Here is a 21,152-nt window from a genome sequence, read left to right on the forward strand (position 1 = left end):
TAACGATATCAGGAGGTCCCTGGGGAGGTATGCTTTAAAGTTCAGGTATGATTAATATTCATTAGGGTGTTTGTAAAGCCAGCAAGAAAAAATATGTTCAGGAATCTGGACAGAAACATCTTCATCGAAATATGAAGTAAATTTAAAAAGTAGTGTTACAATTTCATAGAAATCTGTCCAAAATAAAACTATCAAAATGTTGATTGTTTCTCGACGTATCTTCCATTTGGGTCTACATAACTCTGAGGGCAGTGTGGGTATCTCTCTAATCCTTCCCCTCAAAATTCAGTGCTCTTTCATTTGGATGCTGAAAAGGCTGTTTGGGCATGCTCAAAGGTCTCCTCTTAAATGTTGAGTTTGAGGAATAAAATGAAGACTGGCAGGGCAAGACGAGGGCTTGAGAGTACATGGGATAAGGCTTCCCAATGAAATTTTCATAGAATACTCCTTGCTACCCTCAAAGAATGGGCAGGTCCATCATTATGATACACAATAATTCCTCGATACAATTTTCCTGTCCTTGTTATCACCAATGGCATTTTCAATTTTCTCAAAACTTCGTAAAAGCCTCTGTGATCATCCTGCGCCTTTTGAGAAAATCTATCAAGATGATCCCTTGGGAAACCCCCAAAATAGTCTTCATCACCTTCTGGGCTGCCCACTCTGGCCTACTCTTCTTCGAGGTCTTCTCAACCTCCTGAAAATGCTTGCTCCACCTACAACCTGAGGCCTTATGTGGGCAGCGCTCCTGCAGACTTACTGCAACTAGCCCTGACATCAACAGCACGTGTTTTCAATGACACAAAAAGTAGCCTTTAAAAAAATAAAAGTGGCCCAAAAACGCACTTCCGTCCTCTCCTCCCTCTCTCCGTTTCTCTGCCACCCCGAGTGTGGTGGTGCTCCGACTTCACCATGTCGTCTCATTAGACTTTCAGGATTAAGAGATTCCTGGCCAAGAAACAGAAGCAGAATCGGCCCATTCCCCCAATGGATTCGAATGAAAACCGGTAATAAAATCAGGTACAACTCCAAGAGAAGATATTGGAGAAGAACCAAGCTGGGGCTGTAAGGAGCCCCCTGAAGAGTGGCACGCATGGCCGCATTTTCCCAGGCTCAAATCATGACTTTTGTCCCCATCTGATGACTTGAACGTCTATTGGCAAATAATCTGGTTTATTCCTTGGTTTTTTGCTTCCTAATCAAGTTTAACAATAAATGATGTAAGGCTGTTGGTGTGGAAAAAAATAAATAAAAAAATAAAAGTATCCTAGAGAGACTAAGAAAAGTGTATTACTGAGAGAATATGGTCTGCAGCTATCCACCCATCAGAGATAAAGCTTTAAGAATGTTTTCTTTTGAGTAAGACTATGCACACATGAACCGAAGTTTAGTAACAAGAGTTGTGTATTTAACCTCATAGGTTTGTCTTTATCATCAATTGCATGAGTATAAGAATATAAACCACATTTTCTTATGCAAAAAATATAGATGACTTTTAAAAAAAATAGGTCTACTCATCTTATTTTATGTACACAGAAACTTGAAAACAAATGATGACATTCAATTCATTATAATCATTCATGTTTTCATATTTGAATTACTTTCCATATGATAGTTATTCTAAGTTCCATTTCAATCCTCCAGCTGCTTAAAGAACATTTCTGCAGTTTTTGCTGTAAAGTGTGGTCAAGTTGGTTGTGACTCACAGTGGTCCTACATGAAACAGATCCCTGTCCAGTCCTATGCAAGCCTGGTATGTTTGCGCCCACTGTTGCACCCGCCGTGTCAATCCATTTTATTGAGGGCCCACTTTTCTTTTTGTTGATCCTCTATCAAGCTTGATGCTCTAAATCCACTACTAAGCAAGTAACAGCTGGACAAAGCTAGTGGTACACCTAATTGGTTACCTTTGTCATATTATTTTGGCTAGTGTTATTATAAAATAATGAGCATGACTTAGTTTTTCTGAACCAAAACAGCTTGTAAAAAGTAAGAAACTAGCACTAGAAAAGTTTTAGTAAAGATTTTATAAAATAACTACCTTGATCCAATTTATAAATCTCATTTTTCCCCCAGATAGTGATTTGGAAATTTTTGAAAAAGCTACACTTCTACTAAGATCGTATTATATGTTGTCAATATTTTATATTTCTTATTTAGTAACACATTAACAACTGTTATATTTAGTTATATATATATACATATAGCCTAGATAGCAATAACTGACAAAAGATAAAGCAACATTTTATCTGGTTTTAATAAAATTAACACGTTAACTTTCCTATATTCTAGATACCTGTCATTTAAAATTATTTTCTTATACTGACACTGCCAATGCATTATAATTATTCATTATATTCCATGTACATTTTTCTAATAAAATGTACTGATCTCTCACCAAGTCCTAGGCAAAAACACTGCTGTTTTTAATCCTCTTAATAGATAATGAACTTAAGGCTTATGAGGAAAAGTAATTTGCTTAGGGTCACACTGCTAACGAGTATAGTCATTCCAAAGACTATGCTTTCAGGAGTTGCTGGGTGTTGCAAACAATTAGCCTACACTAATTTGCCTCGTTAAAACTCCTTGCCATCGAGACGAAATACTGTCCAATTTGTATAGCTGAACTTTCAGGGACAAGCCTGGAACTGAGCTATTGCACAGTAGAATTAGGTAAATCACCTTCATCCTTTTTATAAGAGACCAATGGCCTGTAGGGACTTGTCTTAGTCACAGATTTTTACACAGACCTAACCAGAATTCATTCAAAACTTCGTGCCCAGTACTATATTAATTAATAGTAACCACTGCATCCCCCAAACAAAAACAAAAATAACACAATGGGCAAAACTAAATCAAGGTGCTAATAAGACTAGAAACGAAGTATTAAAATATTAAATGCATTTGTTATTTAACTTATATCACTCTGTGCCAATTTAAAAGTTAGCATTAATATATATAATAAACCAAAGCCTCCAAAATCTTAACTATAGACCAGAAGTAAAGCTGGCCTTATCTTCTAGTACTTCATAGTATACAACAAAAGCATCTATCTATCTATCTATCTATCTATCTATCTATCTATATCAGGACTCAGAAAACCACAATCCCTAGGACAAATCTCACATAGCACTTTTTGTGAGAACATGCCACAGTCAGTCAAGCATTATCTACAACTGCTCTTGTGCTAATAGCTATGACAGAGGGTCAGAACTATAAACTCTCACATACATTCTATGGGGTCCGCTACGGAAAGCTTGCTGGCCTCTAGAATGCACTCGTTGTAAATCATACAAGTCGTTCGATTAGCAGATACAATCTAAAAGAGGGTCCCAATTCAAGGTATAGTTGGCTCTGTGAATACACAGAGAAAACAAATTTAAGGCTTCTGACTCTAGACGGACTTTTTTTTCCCTTTCTTTTTTAAAGTCCTACCTCTGGTTCTGTTTTTGCTTCTTCTTTAGGTTGAACCATGGGAGTAACAGGCTTGACTTTGACTTCAGTCTTTCCCTGTGCGTTCCTGGAACCCACCAGAGACCTTGAGGGTGGTGATGTGCTTAAAACAGGTTTTACTTGAGCTGCAGGGGTGGAGGAGCATCGGTTGTTACTCATTTCCATAACATGCGACGGGGCTATTGGTAATTCACGCAAATTACTATTTCTTGGAGCAGTTGGCTGCATTTGCTGAATTGGACGTTTGGTTACATTCTGCGAAGTTGTATTCTGTCACAAGAAGAAACAAATTCTAATTAAAACTGGAAATTTGAGAAGAAACTAAAAAGGTATATTGTAAAATAAAAATATCAGACTTCTTTTGGGAAATCGGTGTTTTTCTCATTGGTAAATACTTTTTCTTCATGCATGATGTTCCCTAACCTATGTAGTAGCGTGCCTTCTACTTCTGTTTAAGAACTCGAACTGGTAAAGGTGTCACGTTTGCTACCAGGTATGCTCTTTACATGAATGACACCAGTGTGCTTTCCAAGTGGTTCGTCCAATGACTGTTGAGCACATTTACCCTGGGGACTGACATTTTTATCAGAAGTAGTAGCACCAACAAGTAACTCTGGATGCCAAAAGGAACCAAGTAGATTAACGGCATTAACACTCTCACTTGGTTACCAAAACTTAAGCTTGAACAGGAAGAAAAAACTGAAAAGAAAAATAACTATTAAGTCAATCTTCTAATAAAAAGCTCCTCCTGGAGCAGAAATGTACCACCAAGTTGTACGGGAGAAAATGCTCCGTCCTAGTTATCTGAGGGGCTCTCTTCAAAGTGAGACCCGACAGAAGACCTTACAGATCAGTAAGATAGGGAGCATACAGTTCCAAGGTCACTCGGGTCAGAGATTTACCGTCATTCCTGCTACATTCTGCCATTATTCTAACAAACAAAATCAAGGCTACAAAGCACCCTCTTCTCCAGTCTACACATGCTTCTGTCTACCATTTTTACCTCTATGCGCACATAAAGGGAATGGGGTGGGGGAGGCACGTATCTGGAAGACTGAGATGCACTGGGGCTCCATGCCATGCTTGTAGCTGAAGGGGGAACCAGTAAAAGGACTAGCGTTGTGTCTCACCACACAAGATCGTCTATATATTTTTGCTGATTTTATTTACCTGTTCGGAACTCAGCGGTAGAGGTCATCTATACAACAAAAAATAGTCCACTGGCAAAGAGTATCTTATCAATAAAAGAAATTTTCTAAAATTATGTGCTTATGAACAATAATAGTTCAGTGGTGATTGACTGCTGGCATAAAAGTTTCGAATCAAGAGAACCCTCTGGAGCAGTTCTGCCTTGTGCCACATGAGTCTAAAGCAATCTAATACAGAGTTTATTTTGGTTGATATCAGTGAAATTAAGTAATATTAATACAGTTTTTATACAAAAACAACCAAATTATTCAATTCTTCAGTTAAGAAATCTCCTAGTGTTCCGCCACCGCCCCCCGCACGATCATTCATTTCAGAGAACATTTAAAATTTGAAGCTTATTGAGATACATATTATTGTAGCAAATATATATCACATAATAAAACATGTATCATCTTAACCACTTTTAGGTCTAGAACTCAGTGTAATTAATTATATTCAGGGTTCTGCAACCACCACCAATTTCAAAATTTTTCCTTTACCCTTAACAAAAAAGTAATCTCCTTAATCAAAAGCAATCTCATCTCCCCTTCCTCCACACCTAGTAACATGAACACTCTGGTCTCTACATACTCATCTACTGTAGATATGCCACATGTTTTACCAATTTAAATAAGAAATGGAATACATTCTAACTCACAAATAATGCCCCCAAAGTCCTGTAACTTAAAGGCCTCCAAGGGAGACAATAAACACGGTGTAATACTTACATGCCTTAGACCTTGGCGCTGGGGGCACTGCATTCTGTTATTATTTGGTTGAGACTGAGTTGTCTGCATATGAGGCCTAAACTGTGGCTGAGACATGGGCATCAGAGGTGGGGGAGGAACTGAAAGGTGGTGGTGGTGCTGGTGCTGATGCTGATGTTGCTGAGGTTGATGTGGAGGCTGGTGCTGCGGCTGATGCTGTGGCTGGTGAGGTGGCTGATGCTGGGGAGGAGGTTGGTGTGGAGGCTGATGTGGTGGTTGGTGTTGGGGTTGAAGCGGGGGCTGGTGCTGATGATGCTGGGGCTGATGTTGGGGTTGCTGCTGCTGATGCTGAGGTTGCTGCTGTTGAGGCTGAGGCTGATGTGGAGGTGGCAATGGAGGATGCAGTGGCCCCTGCAGGTTCAAAAGAAAAGAAAAGCAGTAGTTTATAAATGTAGATGCTAGTTATATTTCAATTCAGCCATCCAACACAGAAATGTTAAATAGTATTACAAGTTCAAGTTAGATTTATTGATAATACTACCTTAAACACAGTAAAAAGCCAAAACAATGATAAATTTTATTTGCCCTAAACCCTTTTAACTCAGTAATTCCATACTGATAATCTTAAGAAAGTAACTAAAAATGCCAGCTAACACTTGGCCTCCAGGACACTGTCTACAGCACTTTACATACTAAAATCTTAAAAGGGTGAGGAGAGAGACACACACACTTACACACACACATGTGCAAACACAGACCGCCATAAAATATAATGTTGTGAAGTTTATAATGATGTGCAAAGTCACTGCCATCGAGTCCATTCTGACTCCAAGCGACCCTGTAGGGCTGAACAGCACTGCCCCTGTGGGTTTCTGAAGCTGCAACTCTTCATGGGCACAGACGGTCTCATCTCTCTGCCACGGAGTAACTGCTAGGTTCAAACTGCTGACCTACATCATTAGGGCTCCTTTTAAAAATGATGCAGTGATGAAAAATTCACTGCCACACAAGATAGTAACGCTGCACTAAGTGAGGACAGGGGCGCAAAGGCATGCGAACGAGAATGCACGCATTAAAAAAGGCCAAAATCACACACATACAAATGTGTGTGGTGACTGTTTTTAGGTGATACGATTATTAAATTTATATTAGTATTTCTACCACAAAGATGAATTACAAAAGAAAAATTAAAATCTTTCACTCTGCTTTAACACCTTAAATAATAATCACCTGTTTTAAGAAACACCTATTGTGTTTCTAAAGGAATGAGTCAAGCATATCATCAGAAATGTATCTATGCAATAGTAAACTTAAAGAAGACGTGCCCTGGGTAAGAAAGATGGCAACTACGCAAGTCAATCGCTGAAACATGATCCCATCAGCAGAGGGCACTCAAGTCCCTCGAGTACGAGTACACTGTGATAGCATTTTCCTATGTGTGGCGGTCAATCAGAAGGTTCCGGTTCGTACATACATAAGTTTATTCCAAACAAAACCTGTTTCAGCACGTCTCTGTGCTCAGTGAATGGAGACAAGAGCTCTCAGTAATACACTGTCTTGGCCTGGCTGGGTGCCTTAAGAAGGGAATCAGTCCAATCTCAACAATGGCTCCTCAGCCTGTCTATCTGCTGGGCCAGTTGCACGAGTGCCTGGAAGGACGCAGAGTGGTAATGCTGGTTCATTTTCTAGAGGGTCCTGGGAAAGCATAGGGCTATATTATAGAAAGGAGCTTAAAGAAAATGGAACACTGCACTGGTGAAAATACTAGAAATTTTTATTCACCATGACAATGCACCTGGTCCCACCTGAGTTTCATTGAGAAACCCTACCTCATCTACAGCCATGATCTGGCCCACTTCAGGCTTTTGTTCCCAAAGCTCAAAAAAACCCCTTCAAATGAACACTAGAGTCCCTTGAGGATGTCAGAAATGTCATTCTGACATGACCCAGAAGGGCACTGAATTCTTTGGAAAGGCTCCCAAACGCACTCCCATCAAGTCAATTCCAAGTCCTACGCAACTACAAAGGGCAGGGGAGAACTGCAAGTGGGGGCTCCCACCACCGGGCGCCTGTATGGAAGGAGAGAGTGCACCTTCCTCCCACCGAGCAGCTGGTTCTCAGAAGGTGACTCTGCACTCAACAGCCCAGTGCATAAGCCACTAGGCCACCACTTCCTTCAGAAGAGTACAGATTAGACGGAGACATGTCAAGAATAGCAATAGCATTTGTTATTTTTGCTTAATAACGGCTTCTGTGATTTTGAAGCAACTTTTTTATACTGATTCTCATATAATGTAAGCATATAATTTGCACAGTTGTCTGCTTCTATTAGCATAAACCTTTGAAGAAACATTCAATGACGAGCAAATGTGCTACCAAAATGTACAGATTTTATTAACAGTACATTCCTTTAACAATCTTAGTATAGTCCTCTCATTTCTTAAAAGCAGGACACATCTTTCCATTTCTCCTCTTCTTATGGAGAGGAACAACAATTCCAAGAACATTGTCTTTTAATACACAGCACATTTAAGGTAAATATCCTTATTCTTCAAATAATGTCCACAATTAGACCACAATAAAAAATTGAAACTTCATTTTTATGATTTACAACGAAACACGAAGTTTCACGTACAGCCCCCCCCCACCCCCACGCCCCGCCACCAAGTGTTCCTCAAGATGCATACCTGCAGATTAGGCTGTGCATGTGTTGGTAGAAACGGCTGTCCTGGGCCAGGCAAGAACGGCTGTCTAGGAGGAATAAAAGGCCGTGCATTTGCTGATCCTGGCTGGCTAAAGTGAAGAATCCCCACTGGGCCTGGAGGTTGAAGGTTTGGTCTTACAGGCCTTTCTCTTGGAAATCCTGGCTGCTGCCCTTGTTGATTAAATGTGGGTCCAGGCTGAGTGAAGGGTAAAGAACTCTGAGTAGGAACAGGATGAGTACTGTTAAGAAGTGTGGGAGGAGGTGGAGGTGGAGGTGGACTCCGCTGTTCCAGAAAAAGATGACTCGGAAACCTTGGTTCACCTGAAACTAAATGGTGGTACAATCAACATTACCTAATGGGTTATAAATCACATACATTTCTTAGAATAAGACCAAAAAAAAACAGTGTTGCTTTATTATAGCCCAAAGTTACAGGAGACGTTTGAACAAATTAGAAATCTGCTTTTCCTTTTACTTCTAAACTGCTTCATTAGCTCTAGTCTGCTAATGTTTTCCTCTTTTGTAAGAGCTCTCCACATTTCAGATATCAAAAATATCCAATTTCAGCATCCAATGTGAGACAAAGACAGAATAGCCATGGTATAAAACTGAGAATCTTAACAAAATCCCCTAAATTCAATGAAAAATTATTAGTGTGTGTGTGTGGGGGGGAGCCTGTGTTTGTCACTTTCGTTATCTACCTCCTAAGAAAAAAGGATCGCGTTCCTGAGGAGGGGGTGGCGCTCTCCACTGCTCCTGAAGAGGAAGCCGGGGGGGCTGGCTAAAATTATTGGGAACAGGTCCAGGTGTATGCTGTGGAAATTCCGGAGGGCCCTAGAGAACAAGAAGAAAACAGAATGAAATGTCAGAAAAAACAATCCATAAATTTCACAAATATATACATGGTTCTAAGTGCCCCCCACCCGCCGCCGAACATATCAAGTAGCTTATCTGCTATATTCCATATAATTGGGAATCAAAATAGATTCTGTCATAATGAAATAATCAAAAGGCAAAATGCAGTATCTAGAAGTTAATTCAACATTTCAATGTGACTATAGCACCACAAGAATATTATTTTCTAAGCTTCTTGAAATCCATACAATTGCCGACCTTCTTTCCCATTAATCTGAAAGAATAAATGTCTACTTTGGGCACGCTTGACATTTATCTTCTCAAACCCTAACAAAACACCAGTAATCTCTGATGAAAAAGAAATTTAAAATATTTTTAAGAAACCAAATTACTACGAAATTACTATAGAGATTCCTTTGGATTAAAAAATTTAAACAAATAGTTTTCAATAGCTACATGCTACTCGAACTCTGGAGAGACAAATTAAAATTACTCCCATTTTTCTACCAGTCTTTCAGCTATTCAGGGAATATTTAAAGCTATCCATATTTACATTCTTTAAAACTACATTTTTTAAAGTTCCATATTTTCATATTTCAAAAAAGGAATTCATTAATTTCTATATATCATCAAAATAATTTCCATCCAATAACCCCTTAATTCGTTGAAATATAGCCAATATTTTTCATCTTTAAAGTCACACTCCTGTCTTACTTAAAATTCTACCTTGTTAATAATCTTATTACCTAATAAAATTAGCTTCTCCCACTAAATGGCACTATTTTAAACTACATTTGCCTTCCTTCTCCCTTTAGAAACCTGCCCACCCATGTTCAGGTCCATTGCTAAAGACAAGCATAGTGAAGAAGATAAGGCAAAAAATGAACACGAGTATAATAACCAAAAGGTCAACAATCATTTTAAAGCAAAGATGAGAGAAAAAGTAACAAGGAAAGTAGAGTACTAAAAACGAAGCAACCAGAATACAATTCAAGAACATGCGTACACATTGTGGAAAACATAATTAATCCAATCCCATTGGACAGCCTATATAAATTTGTCAATGGGAACCTAAATGTTTCACTGAAAACAGAAATATTAAATGTCACTAGTATAAATACCACAGGATCTCTGGTGGGGAAGAAGTTATTCACTGAACTGTTAACCCCAAGGTTAGGAGTCCAAAACCATCAGCTGCTACTCAGGAGAAAGATGAGGTTTTCTACTCTCTTAAAGAGTGACAGTCAAAACCCACTGAGAGCAGTTCTACCCTGTCCTGTAGAGTCACTATGAATCAGAATTGTTTTGATATGAGTGAGTGAATGCATGCGTGTGTAAGTGTATAAATACCAAAACTTTTAAGAATAAAGGTAATAAATATGAAGGAACATTTAAAACAATTATTATACCAATATTTGATATTTAGAAGTTTTTTGACTCTTGGTAAACATATTAATTAGCAAAGTAATGAACATAAGTAATTAGGGCTGTAAAACATACATATTGCACTCACATTAGAAAGTTTTGTACTCCTAATGAATATCTATGTTTCATCAAAATATTCATTAAGTCTTTACTCATATGGTGCTTTGATGTGGCTATTTTAAAATATTATTTTTACTTTTATCAAAACATGATAAAAATTTATTCCTAATAGGATAGACTATGATGTAATGTAACTTATTAAATTAGTAGGTTCAATGGACTTGCTTCCTTGCCCCTGCCAAATTTTACTTTAAAAAAAAAAAAAAAGACTCCTGTTTTTGGTTGAAATCAATGAAACAGATGTGTGGGTTTTTGTTCTCTCTCTCCATCTAACAGTATTTCTGCAAAAACTTTCACTTTTCTAGTTGTAACATTCATCAATTTTATTCAGGCATATTACCGGTCAGTAAATTAGTTGATAAAGATTTATTCTAGTTATAGTCTTTGTAGCACCAACAAAACAGCTATGCAAATGAGGTGCTTGTAACCCACCAAGATTGGATGAGATAATAACGGAAATAAGATGCAAGGGACCGGTCAGTTTTGCCATCCCACTAAGCTGAAAATAAGCCATGCCAAAGGCAGACAGCTGGATTGCATAACCACCCCAAAAAGACGCCAGGAATGGACTGCAGCAGTGGAAACAGGAGGCTGGGGGCAGTGAGCATTCCCAGGTCAACAGAGCGAAAAGCGCAGCAGAGACAGGTTGTTTGCTGGCAGAGGGCAGGGTCTTCGGGCACTGCAGCCATGAGAAGGATATACGGTGTCAAAATTGGTTAAGTGGTCAGAGAATGGAGGCATTTCTCACTTCCACCCCAATGGACCAAATCTGGGCTGCTGCTGATGGTGATTCTCTCTTACACGCGTATAAAGATTTCATAACATTATTTAATGTAATCTTCAATATTTTCTGAAGGACAATAAAATGACAAGGTTATTATTTTTACAAGTTTAAATGTTTCCCAGAAAATAAAACAAATAATTCACTGCCTTCTAGTTTGCATAGATTAAAGAAGTCCGACTACCCCTAATATATTCAATTTGATTACACAAATTAACAAGGGCTGACCCAAAGTAAAATTTTTCATCTATGTTTCAATATTGCTTTTATGTATACTTGACTTAGCATTTCTTACAAGAGGACGATGAATTTTTTCCCTAAATGCATAAATACAGATGGGACCGTATAAGATACATTGAACTAATTTACACTGAAAATTGCAAAACCTATAAATCAAAACCATGTTACTTGGTTAAAAGAGACAATACACCGCAGTGTAAAAAAAAAAAAAACCTTAATGGCTATAAAGGTCAAGGATATTGCTGAAATTTCTAAGTCTTTTCAGAGAAAAAACTTGTGTAGTCACAAAGAGCTTTAGCTTCTTAATTCAGAAAACTAGTCTCAATAGCTATCTGAACACAAGAACCAAACGTTAGAGGCCGGCTGGAAGTCTGGGGAAGGGTTCTGAAGCAGGTACGGGGTCCACAGTGATCAGAGAGGCACAACAGGAAGAGTATGGATTTCCACTTACCAAATATTTTTGACCTTTTTATACCTCACTCAATATGTTTGGCCATTCCCTACTATACAGCTACTACACAATCTCATGTAATTTAAATAAGTAATATGTCATTGAATCTAACCTAAGCCAGCCACAAATCAATGCTTTACCAGGATTTACTTTGCTAAAAAACAATGAAAGCTAAAAGAATCCTAGGTCCACTGGCAGAGAAAAGGATCAGGGGACCAAGGAATATCTGATGAGAAAACAGGATTTCTACCATTTGTTGTTCATTTAGTGTGTGCTAAGTCCTTCATCCACATGACCTCATTATACACATGGCATTGAAGGTAAGGCCAGGAGTCCCATTTCACGAATGAGGAAATTAGAACTCACTTCAGAAGTGAAGCCATTTGCCCGAAATCACACTGTCTTAGTAGTTTAAAATCATATTATATTCACTCAACCAAAGATTTCAATATTCAAGAAAAACAAGCTAGAACTTGCACAAAGATGCATTTTTATTTCTGACAAATGCAAATATGGAAACAGCTTCAATTTACCTACGCTTTATTAAAACTGGGGATTTTAAAACATGACGAGAGTAGTTTGCCCCCAATTCTAACTGAAATATCCGGAAACTTCCTAACATCATGTTTATACCTTAGTCCAAAGAAGAAATTCCTGTGGACGGAAAATGCCTTTTATAGTCCTCTTATCAACCCATCATTTCCTCCTATCTCGACTTCACTTTCCCAGCTCCTGCCCTCAGAGCCTTGCTCCTTCGGTTTCTGGAGATCCTTGCACTCAGGCCATAAGTCACTCCAAGGGTCCGGCTTCTCTACCCCTGTATCCCAACTCCTACCTACATACCAAGAAGATCTCAGTACTTGAGATCAATATCACTAAAGTCTATGCTTAATGTTAACTGGTTAATGTCACCTGGGTAAAGTTTTTTTTTTTTTTAACCTGTCCCTGGTCAGCTCCTTCACCCACCCACCCTATAATAATCTAAAACATTTGGCCATTTTCTAGTCCCTTCCCCCACCATGTTAACCTCTCTGGAAAGAGATTACCAGGGACTGTGTTAAGGTACACCATCATACAAGCAGTCCCATGTAGTCTCCATACTCCAGTCTCCTACTGCACTTCCATCCTCTCTGTTTTCTAACTTTCTGGCATAACCAATGTGCCTGCTGCTAACTTTTAGCACCCGTGTATTTGTTCAAAACATTTATATTCTCACTTTACCACTGCATTTGGTCAGTTTTTCATTAAAAAGCAAAAGCAGTAGGCTGAATTTTAAGAGGTTTGAAAGTATTAGTCTACTGATTTGTTGACAAGTTTTCAACCTTAACTACACTCAGCATATTTTAGGGCTCATAACTCATTAGCTCTATCAGTCACCACTATGTTAATGAGCTGACAAAAATAGCACAGATATAGGGAGGTGTCAGAAAGAAGGAAGAGTACAAAGCATTCGTTAGGAAGAGGGAAGAGACCTTTGGGTAATTTCCATTTCACCCTTAAATTATATAGCTATTAGAATTGTAGAAATCATTAGTGTGAAAACTTTTTTTGCCAGTTTTCAACTGTTTTACCAATTTCAACAGAGTATAGTCAAGCTGAATTTATTTAGTTGCTTAGAATTATGATGTAATTATACACTACTACCAGTTTATTGTAGGGGGTTCAGTGAAAAAGAGGGAAACCCTTGATGAGACGGCCTGACGCAGTAGGTACAAGAACAGGTTCAAGGTTAACAATTGTGAGGACAGTGCAGGACCTGGCAGTGTCTATCATTCTGTTGTACACAGTGTTGCTATGAGATGGAACGCACTCATCGACTTTTAGCAATGATCAAGAAGTCTTCGCTTTTCACCTATTTCAGCTAAGCTACATGGTTGTTTGTTTCTATCCTGGTTGGCTATTGGTTATAGTTTGCTTTTGCTTTATCTACATCCATCTGTGTTACCAAGAAATAAAAGGCAGAACTCAATCTAAGGAGAGGTAAACAGAAGACTTCTGTAACTGCTGTTTCCCCTAACCAGTTGCCATGGAAGATAAGGAATGCCAGGTTCTCCTTTACTTCTTTGATTTTGTCCATAATCAAAACAGGCTAACAGAGGTTTCTGAGCTGTCTTTGCTAATAAACGGTTTTGGTCATTATTTAATACGTGAAGTCCTGCTATGTCTTGCTGAACGGCTCTTGTAACGCTGAATTAGTAATGTACTGAAACATACTTCAAGCTCTTATGAAACATGCAGTTACAATGGTAAGTCAAAAAATAGTGCTATAAAAATTAAGGCAACTTGGGGCAGGGAATGTATGGATGTGCTTTATACAATTGATGTATGTTTATGTATGGATTGTGGTAAGAGTTGGTGGAGTCCCTAATAAAATGTAAAAGAAGAAAAGAGAAAAAAAATGATTAGGGCAAAGACTGTACAGATGTGCTTTATACAATTGATGTATGTAAATGTATGAACTGTGAAAAGAATTGTATCAGCCCCAATAAATTGTTAAAAAAAAAAAATTAAGGCAACCTTTACTGAACAGAAACAGCCAAACGTGAAGTTACTGTTCCTCATCTCCCCCAGCTAAGCCACTTGTGAGGGTGGTGCTTCGAGGTGACCCTTCCTCCATAACCTTCCCAAGACTGCTGCATGCTCTGACTTACTCCGCGTCAAAGCAGCCGTTTTGGCATTGTCAAGGGACAATGTTTTAAATGGTTTTGTTTTTTTTTAGTCTTATGAACAAAAAGGAGTCGGAAAGGAGGCAAGGAGAAGGAAAAAAATCTGAAGGAGCAAGATCAGGGCTGTAAAGTGGACGGGGTAAAGTGTCCCAAGAGAATTCGCACAGGCTAGCTCTCACTACTCTCCAACTATGAGCAGGTGTGTTGTCATGATTGGAAACAGTTCTGTGGTGCCAATTTCCTGGTGTGTTTTCTATGCAGTTTTCTATTTTCTTCCAACTTCTTCTTGACAAGTCCCTGTGATCATCCTATGTCCTCCAAGATAACCTATCAAGAGAGCCCTTGGAAATCCCAAGAAGCATTCGGAGTGGCTGCAACACTTGAAGCTGACTTCTCTGGCCTTGCCTGGAGCAGCCCAGATGACCCCCCCTCAGAAGGCTAGGTTTTGGGTGCTCTGTTTGAGCTGGCACCCCTGGAGAGATTAATTCTAACATACTACTGAGAGAACTTGTCTGCAGCCATCCACTAACTGCAGACACATGTTTAGGGACAACTAGTTTGGAATAAGCCTGTGTGTGTACGAACTGTAACCCTACTAGCAATACTTCCTGACTTATTCTTGTACTTCTAAAGGCCATGACTGCCTTCTAGTGCTACAAGTTTCGTCCTCTATTGCTCAGCTTGGAACAGACCCTCTCATGTGGCTGCCACAACAGGGCCCGGGACTCCTTCTAAGCCTGTTTTTCCTCCTGCCATTTGAGTCCATTCCAAGTTCTCTAAAAGATGGGTTTTCTCAGAAAAAGAATGAGTAGTTTCTACTCCATTGTAAGCAGAAGGCCTGCTAAGCTTTGGTTGTTCATGCTGCCACAGGTTGAGATTATAGAGAAGTACTCTTTTCTTAACCCCTTTATCCCTGTCTTACAAAGTGGTAGTTAATATATTACGACAATGAACTCAAAGAGAGTGATGTGGCTGCATTTCAACAAAAACTTCAAACTGCCTGAAAACTTGGTACACTACTTCTTGGGTTTCGAAGTACTATCAGATACTTTAAAAATTCATAAATTCTTAACTTTTTTTACATTGTATTAAAAATACATGGGGATGATAAACTTTGGCCTTTCTTTAGAATTTTCAAGTTGCGATTATCATCTTTACCTCAAGCTTCCTTTCATTTTACAAAATCGCCCATTTGTTGTCTAAATGCATACATACAAACATTCTCTCTCAAGTAACAAGGAATACTTTTTTTTCTACACTCAGTAGAAAATGACGTTGTAAAATACACCAGTCAAAATGTCTCAAAACTTTATTCTAAGTAGAACATAATGTTTTAAAATACACTAGTAATAATGACTCAAAACTTTATTTTAATTTCTAGATGACCTTTTTGGTATTTCATTTAAGAAGAACACTTAGAATCTGTTCACTTTAAACCAAGCACGGGGACTAGCCGGGTTGGGTTCTGGTCCAGCTTTGCATTACAGCGCTATCATTCACTTGGCAGCTCTACCTCAATCCCAACGCAAGCTCACATTGCGGCAGCCCAGGTCCTCCCCAGGCCACTAACAGCTCTCGTTAAGTATGACTAGAAATAACAGCATGCCCCTCATCTGCAGAAGACTGTCCTGGAGTACCTCATCTGATCCTTACAACTGTTCGATGCTCTAGGCGTTCTCTTTACAAAAATACTGCAACAATTTAAATACCTTGTACATAATAAAGTTGAAAAGTAGCAGAGCCTAGATCCAAACCCAAGTTATCTAACTCCAGAGGATGTGCACTTAACCATTATGCTATATATAACTTGCTATAAATGAGAAGTTGTAGAGATTTACTTGCATATTCCACTCCTTGTCTCAATGTTTTATAATCGTGTATGTATATGTAACATGCTGTATGTGTATTTTAGAACCAAGAAAACCACATAATGCTAGGTCAAGCCAAAAGTCAGACAGTCACAGAAATGCCATGCCTGGGTGAAAGCAACCAGCAAGCTTGATTTCCACAGCAGGGTATCAATCCATTTACGCCAAAGAGAAGCTGAACTGACACTACTGGCCTTTTATGATTAGAGATCCACACAAGAGGCAACTTTATCAGTAAATAAATCAATGCAATCAGGAAGAAGGCATGGTGCATATTTTCCAAGATGACAAAGCTTGCATGTTGGCCAGTGGTAGGATGATTAGAAAAGAGAGGGCATATCATAAAAGATACTATAAAACTCAGTGACTCATAAAATAAACAAATGAAAAAGGTTATTTCCTTTGAGATGTCAGATAATGCACATATCTGGGGTGAAATTCCTCTATAAAGGTGTAGAATCTTGTCATGGTCATATATATGCTTCAATGGATGTTGGGGTTTGACCTATGAAGAAATTTTGAAACTTCTGAACTCTAAAGTCCTAAAACCTACTAATTGAATGCTGTCAATATTACCGTTTTGAAGGAGACAGGATGCTTCGCAGACAGAAGGCATCATTAAACTATAATTACAGGTGCCATTTGTTTGCTCACTTAGTATAAAATTTCAATTCTTCTTTATAAATTACAGACTCAATTTTATTCAGGAAACAATATGTCTAGATAACAGATTACATTATCAGGGGCTTCAACATGTCTGTGGGAAAATCCCACCACCCTTTCATTTCATTTTACCATGAGCTTTTTGAAGCCCCCTTGTATTCCAATTTCCTGACCACAAGGTGGTCTGTGACTCTGTTCTGGACTAAATACACAGCAGTTATATGTAAATACCTGGGTGCCCCCCCCCCAATGCACAGCCCCTGGCACACTGGTCCCTAGACACTATGTGCGCACCCACTAATTAGCGGACACATTCTTCACAAACTGTGCTGAGTGGAAGTGGGGATACCTGGAAACACACACACCTGCCTGATCCCTCCCCTCTTTCACTGCAAGTGACACTTGGCCAAGAAAAAGTATGAGTCCCAGAGAGCATCTCAGAGATGCTACGACTAACTCAGATCCTTCTCATATTTGTGCAAAAATAATGTGCTTGATGTTGAAGATCACTTTTAACTGAGTTTTCTGTGGTATGCCGTCTACTTCACATCCTCGCACAAGACAACTAAAACGTTTTCTCTGGCGTCAATACAGCCTCAAGATACAAACAATTAACAAAGAACCTCAGGTTTATAGAACTGAAAAGATTATCTAAGGTTATAGTGTCTACAAGTGACAATTCAGGGCATCAATGCGGGTTTTCAGAATCTTGATTTATAGTGTTCTTACAACTGCAGCACACAACTTCTCTTGGCAAGTTCACCAAAACAAATGGCTTCAAGAATTTGAGGCTTTGGAACAAAAGAGCATTCCAAAGTCTATTGTTCACGATCTATGAGGAAACGACCATTTCTCTATTAATGCCTATCATTTCACAAGTATAAAGGATAAGAGATTACCAATTCCCTCTACCAAATGGAGATTTTAAGACTATTAGTGAGTTGTGAATACCTCACTTAACAGAACTTTAAGTACTGATTTAAGTCTACCTTTTGAAAGAGGCTACTTTAATCCCTTGAAATAATTGCTGTTTTGCTTTTCTTTATATCCTCTTAAAAATTCAAAGTAAAAGTTATCATTCTTTTGATATAATTCTTATACAAATTATACTTTCACTTTTTTGCATCTCTTGTTAATTATATGATGTTATCTATATTAATCCTATTCAGAAAGAACTGACAACTTGTTACCAAAAAAAGAAAAAAGAAAACTTTGCATAAATTGCTTAGCACAAAGTTAATCGTATAAAGCAAAGAATAAAGAAGCTCTCACAGCTATTGTGTGACTTATCAGCTTCCCCCAAAGGGTCAGTCAGTATATTTTAACAAGACTAATTAAATACCTTAACAGTGTCATTGAAACAGCATGAAATCTTTCAATAAATTACCTTTCTCTACAACATGTTTTCATTTATTAATCTCACTTAAAATGCAAAGTATGTAAGAAACCTACAGATACTTAAGAAGGGCCTCTCGGTTAATTCTGATTAAATGGGTTAAATACAAAGAATAGAGACCACTAGTGACCCCTGACATAATTAAAATTATAGCCCTCTGTCATGTTAATCCTCTTATTTCCATATTCCCCAGAGATTTTTTTCTTCTTTTAGGTTATGCCACACATAAATACTTCCATTCATTTTTCTTGAAGGTACGTTTCTATCTATAGATGCATTTTCCAGATTAAGAAGACGCACAAACCACTATCAACTACCCAATGATATAAAGGGGGGGGCACTGTGGATTTAAATACATTCTGATAAGGTTCCTAGGTCACGTAGTAAAGTAGAACCTGCACTACAATTTTTAAATCTCTTATTTCATACACTGCTTTTGATACATGTACTAAATACTATATATTTATATTACTTCATAAAATTAAAAGACGTTCATGCTTGTACCCCCCCAATTTTGCTCTCAAAAACCAGCCCACCTAAAGACAGGCCTCACGAGACTAAACGTTAGCACTTGGTGACAGTCGTACTTTTATGCAGCTACAATTTCACTTCACAAATTCGTGCTTTACTGCAGCTGAGTGAGGTGCAGCGTTTGGGGAGTGGCTACAGATGAAGAAGGGGTTTTCAACTTGCCTCCCATCCTACCTCCCGCACCCACTTGTGTAAACCTAAGCCACTTAACCTAAGACTGTTTCCCTCATCTACAAAATGGAAAAATAATGGCATCAACTTCACGCAGTGGTTTAACACATAACTACGAAAAGTCTGGCCCAGGGTAATCACAATATGTATTGTAAAATTTACCAACAATTTCCCACAAAATATGCAGGGAAACTGTATTACTTCATTCAAAATCGTACCAAATTAAAAAGCGACGCTGTAATATCAGCTATATCAACTGAAAGTACAGTGTGTCACTTGTTTTTGTACACTAATCTATTAGTACACTTTCCATATGACCCCTTCATACTACTAGGTATTTACTGAAAACTTAGGCTAACAGGAGGAGCCATGCGAGGTAGTGGGTGATGCAATGGATTGCTAACACCAAAGTTAACAATTCAAAAGATTGAATCTCAGAACCCCACAGGGCAATTCTACCCTGTCCTATCTGTCACTGCCCTGGGTAGGAACAACTCTGTGGCAGTCCAAAGGCTCCTTCGGGAACCAAGGAAGCACAGTGGTTAAAGACTCAGGTGTGAAGCAAAAGTGAAGGTTTTGAACCCACTAGCCACTCAGCAAGAGAAAGAAAGTGGAGTCAGTGTGCTGCTGGAAAGACTGACTTTACAGTCTTGGAAACCACAGGAAGGCAGCTCTTTGTTGTCCTGTCCTATGTGAGGTGGAGTTGACTAGTTTGCAGTGAGTGACAGGAACAAACTACCAACAGGAGCCGAAGGAATCTCAAATGTCTGGCACAGTACCAGGTCAGATCCAAACTAGAACATGCTGTCTAATCCCACTTCCATGGCCAACTGATAGGGTTAGAAAACAGATCCGTGTGTCCAGGAGGCAGGGCGGAGAAACGGAACAGACAACATGAAAACAGTTTTCAGTGGTGGTAAGTCGCTCTCTATCTTAACAGTGACAGTGATATAACTGTAAGCATTTGCCAAAACTCCAGACCTGAATGCAAAAAGAAGTATATCTGATAAGTGAAAAGAAAGAAAAGCTAATCTTCTGGACGAATAGCTTTTAAGTATTTATTTAAGAACAAAGTAAATCCTCTTTCTGGGCTCATTTAAAAATACTCAGGCACCTAAACAGAAGTATGGGCCTTCAGAGAATTCTGTGAACATATATTTTTAAAACTAGTTTGTTTTCCGGGGTACTTAATTAAAAAGGAGTTGTAGGAATTCCCTTTACCTACAGAAGAGTTCAAAGACTTTGAAAGGATGCTACTGTCAACATTTCATAGGCTGAATTATCGAATTACTGATGTGTAAATGTATGCAAGGGTTAAGCCTCCTACATGTATGTCCTATAGATCTAGGTCATTTTCTGAAGAGGTTTCTTTTAAGGTAAATATTTTTGTCAGAAGTTTAATGCAGTGCTACTCTAAGAAAACAAATAAACAAAACAACCGCTACGGTGCTTATCAAACATTTCACAATTCGATTTTCGTAATGTAGCTTTAAAGGTCAGCCAGCTACTCTTAAAAGCAACGGACACTACGTCTGTGAGTATTCCCCGGCCTGTGAGTTATTAGTGTGGACTTTAGCCCGTCCTGAGATCTCTATGGAATATATGCAATGCAGGCTGATAGAATAGCAAGTAACGGTAAAGGGTTGCTGAATTGTATAAACCACCTTAAATAAGAGCTGTTACCATAGTGTTTAGCTCCTCCTGTTACTGCTGCAGATGGGAATTCATTGATATGATTAAATTTGATGGTATGATAATGTATGGTAATCATGATTAATCAGAAACCCACTAGCAAATGGAGAATGTTGAGTATTATGTCACCTGCATTTTAAATTGCATTCTCTCCTTACTAGCTTGACAATATCTGACAGCTGGAAGGATCTTCTACCACCAGCTCGTTACTACTTATAGATCTGATAAGAGAAGAGCCCAT

At 38.6% G+C, this 21,152-nt stretch overlaps 1 protein-coding gene across 2 annotated transcripts in view; it reads right to left on the reverse strand.

Annotated features, from left to right (window-relative positions):
- RBM33 (RNA binding motif protein 33) overlaps positions 1 to 21,152 on the reverse strand; it is a 137,323-nt gene that overhangs the window by 42,408 nt on the left and 73,763 nt on the right. For both annotated transcript variants that reach the window (XM_075550182.1, XM_075550181.1), the window contains 4 exons: positions 8,754 to 8,886; positions 8,036 to 8,379; positions 5,370 to 5,759; positions 3,436 to 3,723 (listed from right to left, as the gene is read on the reverse strand). In XM_075550182.1, the coding sequence (XP_075406297.1) occupies positions 3,436 to 3,723; positions 5,370 to 5,759; positions 8,036 to 8,379; positions 8,754 to 8,886 (1,155 nt within the window). The remainder of the gene's footprint in view (positions 1 to 3,435; positions 3,724 to 5,369; positions 5,760 to 8,035; positions 8,380 to 8,753; positions 8,887 to 21,152) is intronic.

The sequence above is a fragment of the Tenrec ecaudatus genome, chromosome 5 (assembly GCF_050624435.1).
Source record: "Tenrec ecaudatus isolate mTenEca1 chromosome 5, mTenEca1.hap1, whole genome shotgun sequence".
In the NCBI taxonomy this organism is placed as follows: domain Eukaryota; kingdom Metazoa; phylum Chordata; class Mammalia; order Afrosoricida; family Tenrecidae; genus Tenrec; species Tenrec ecaudatus.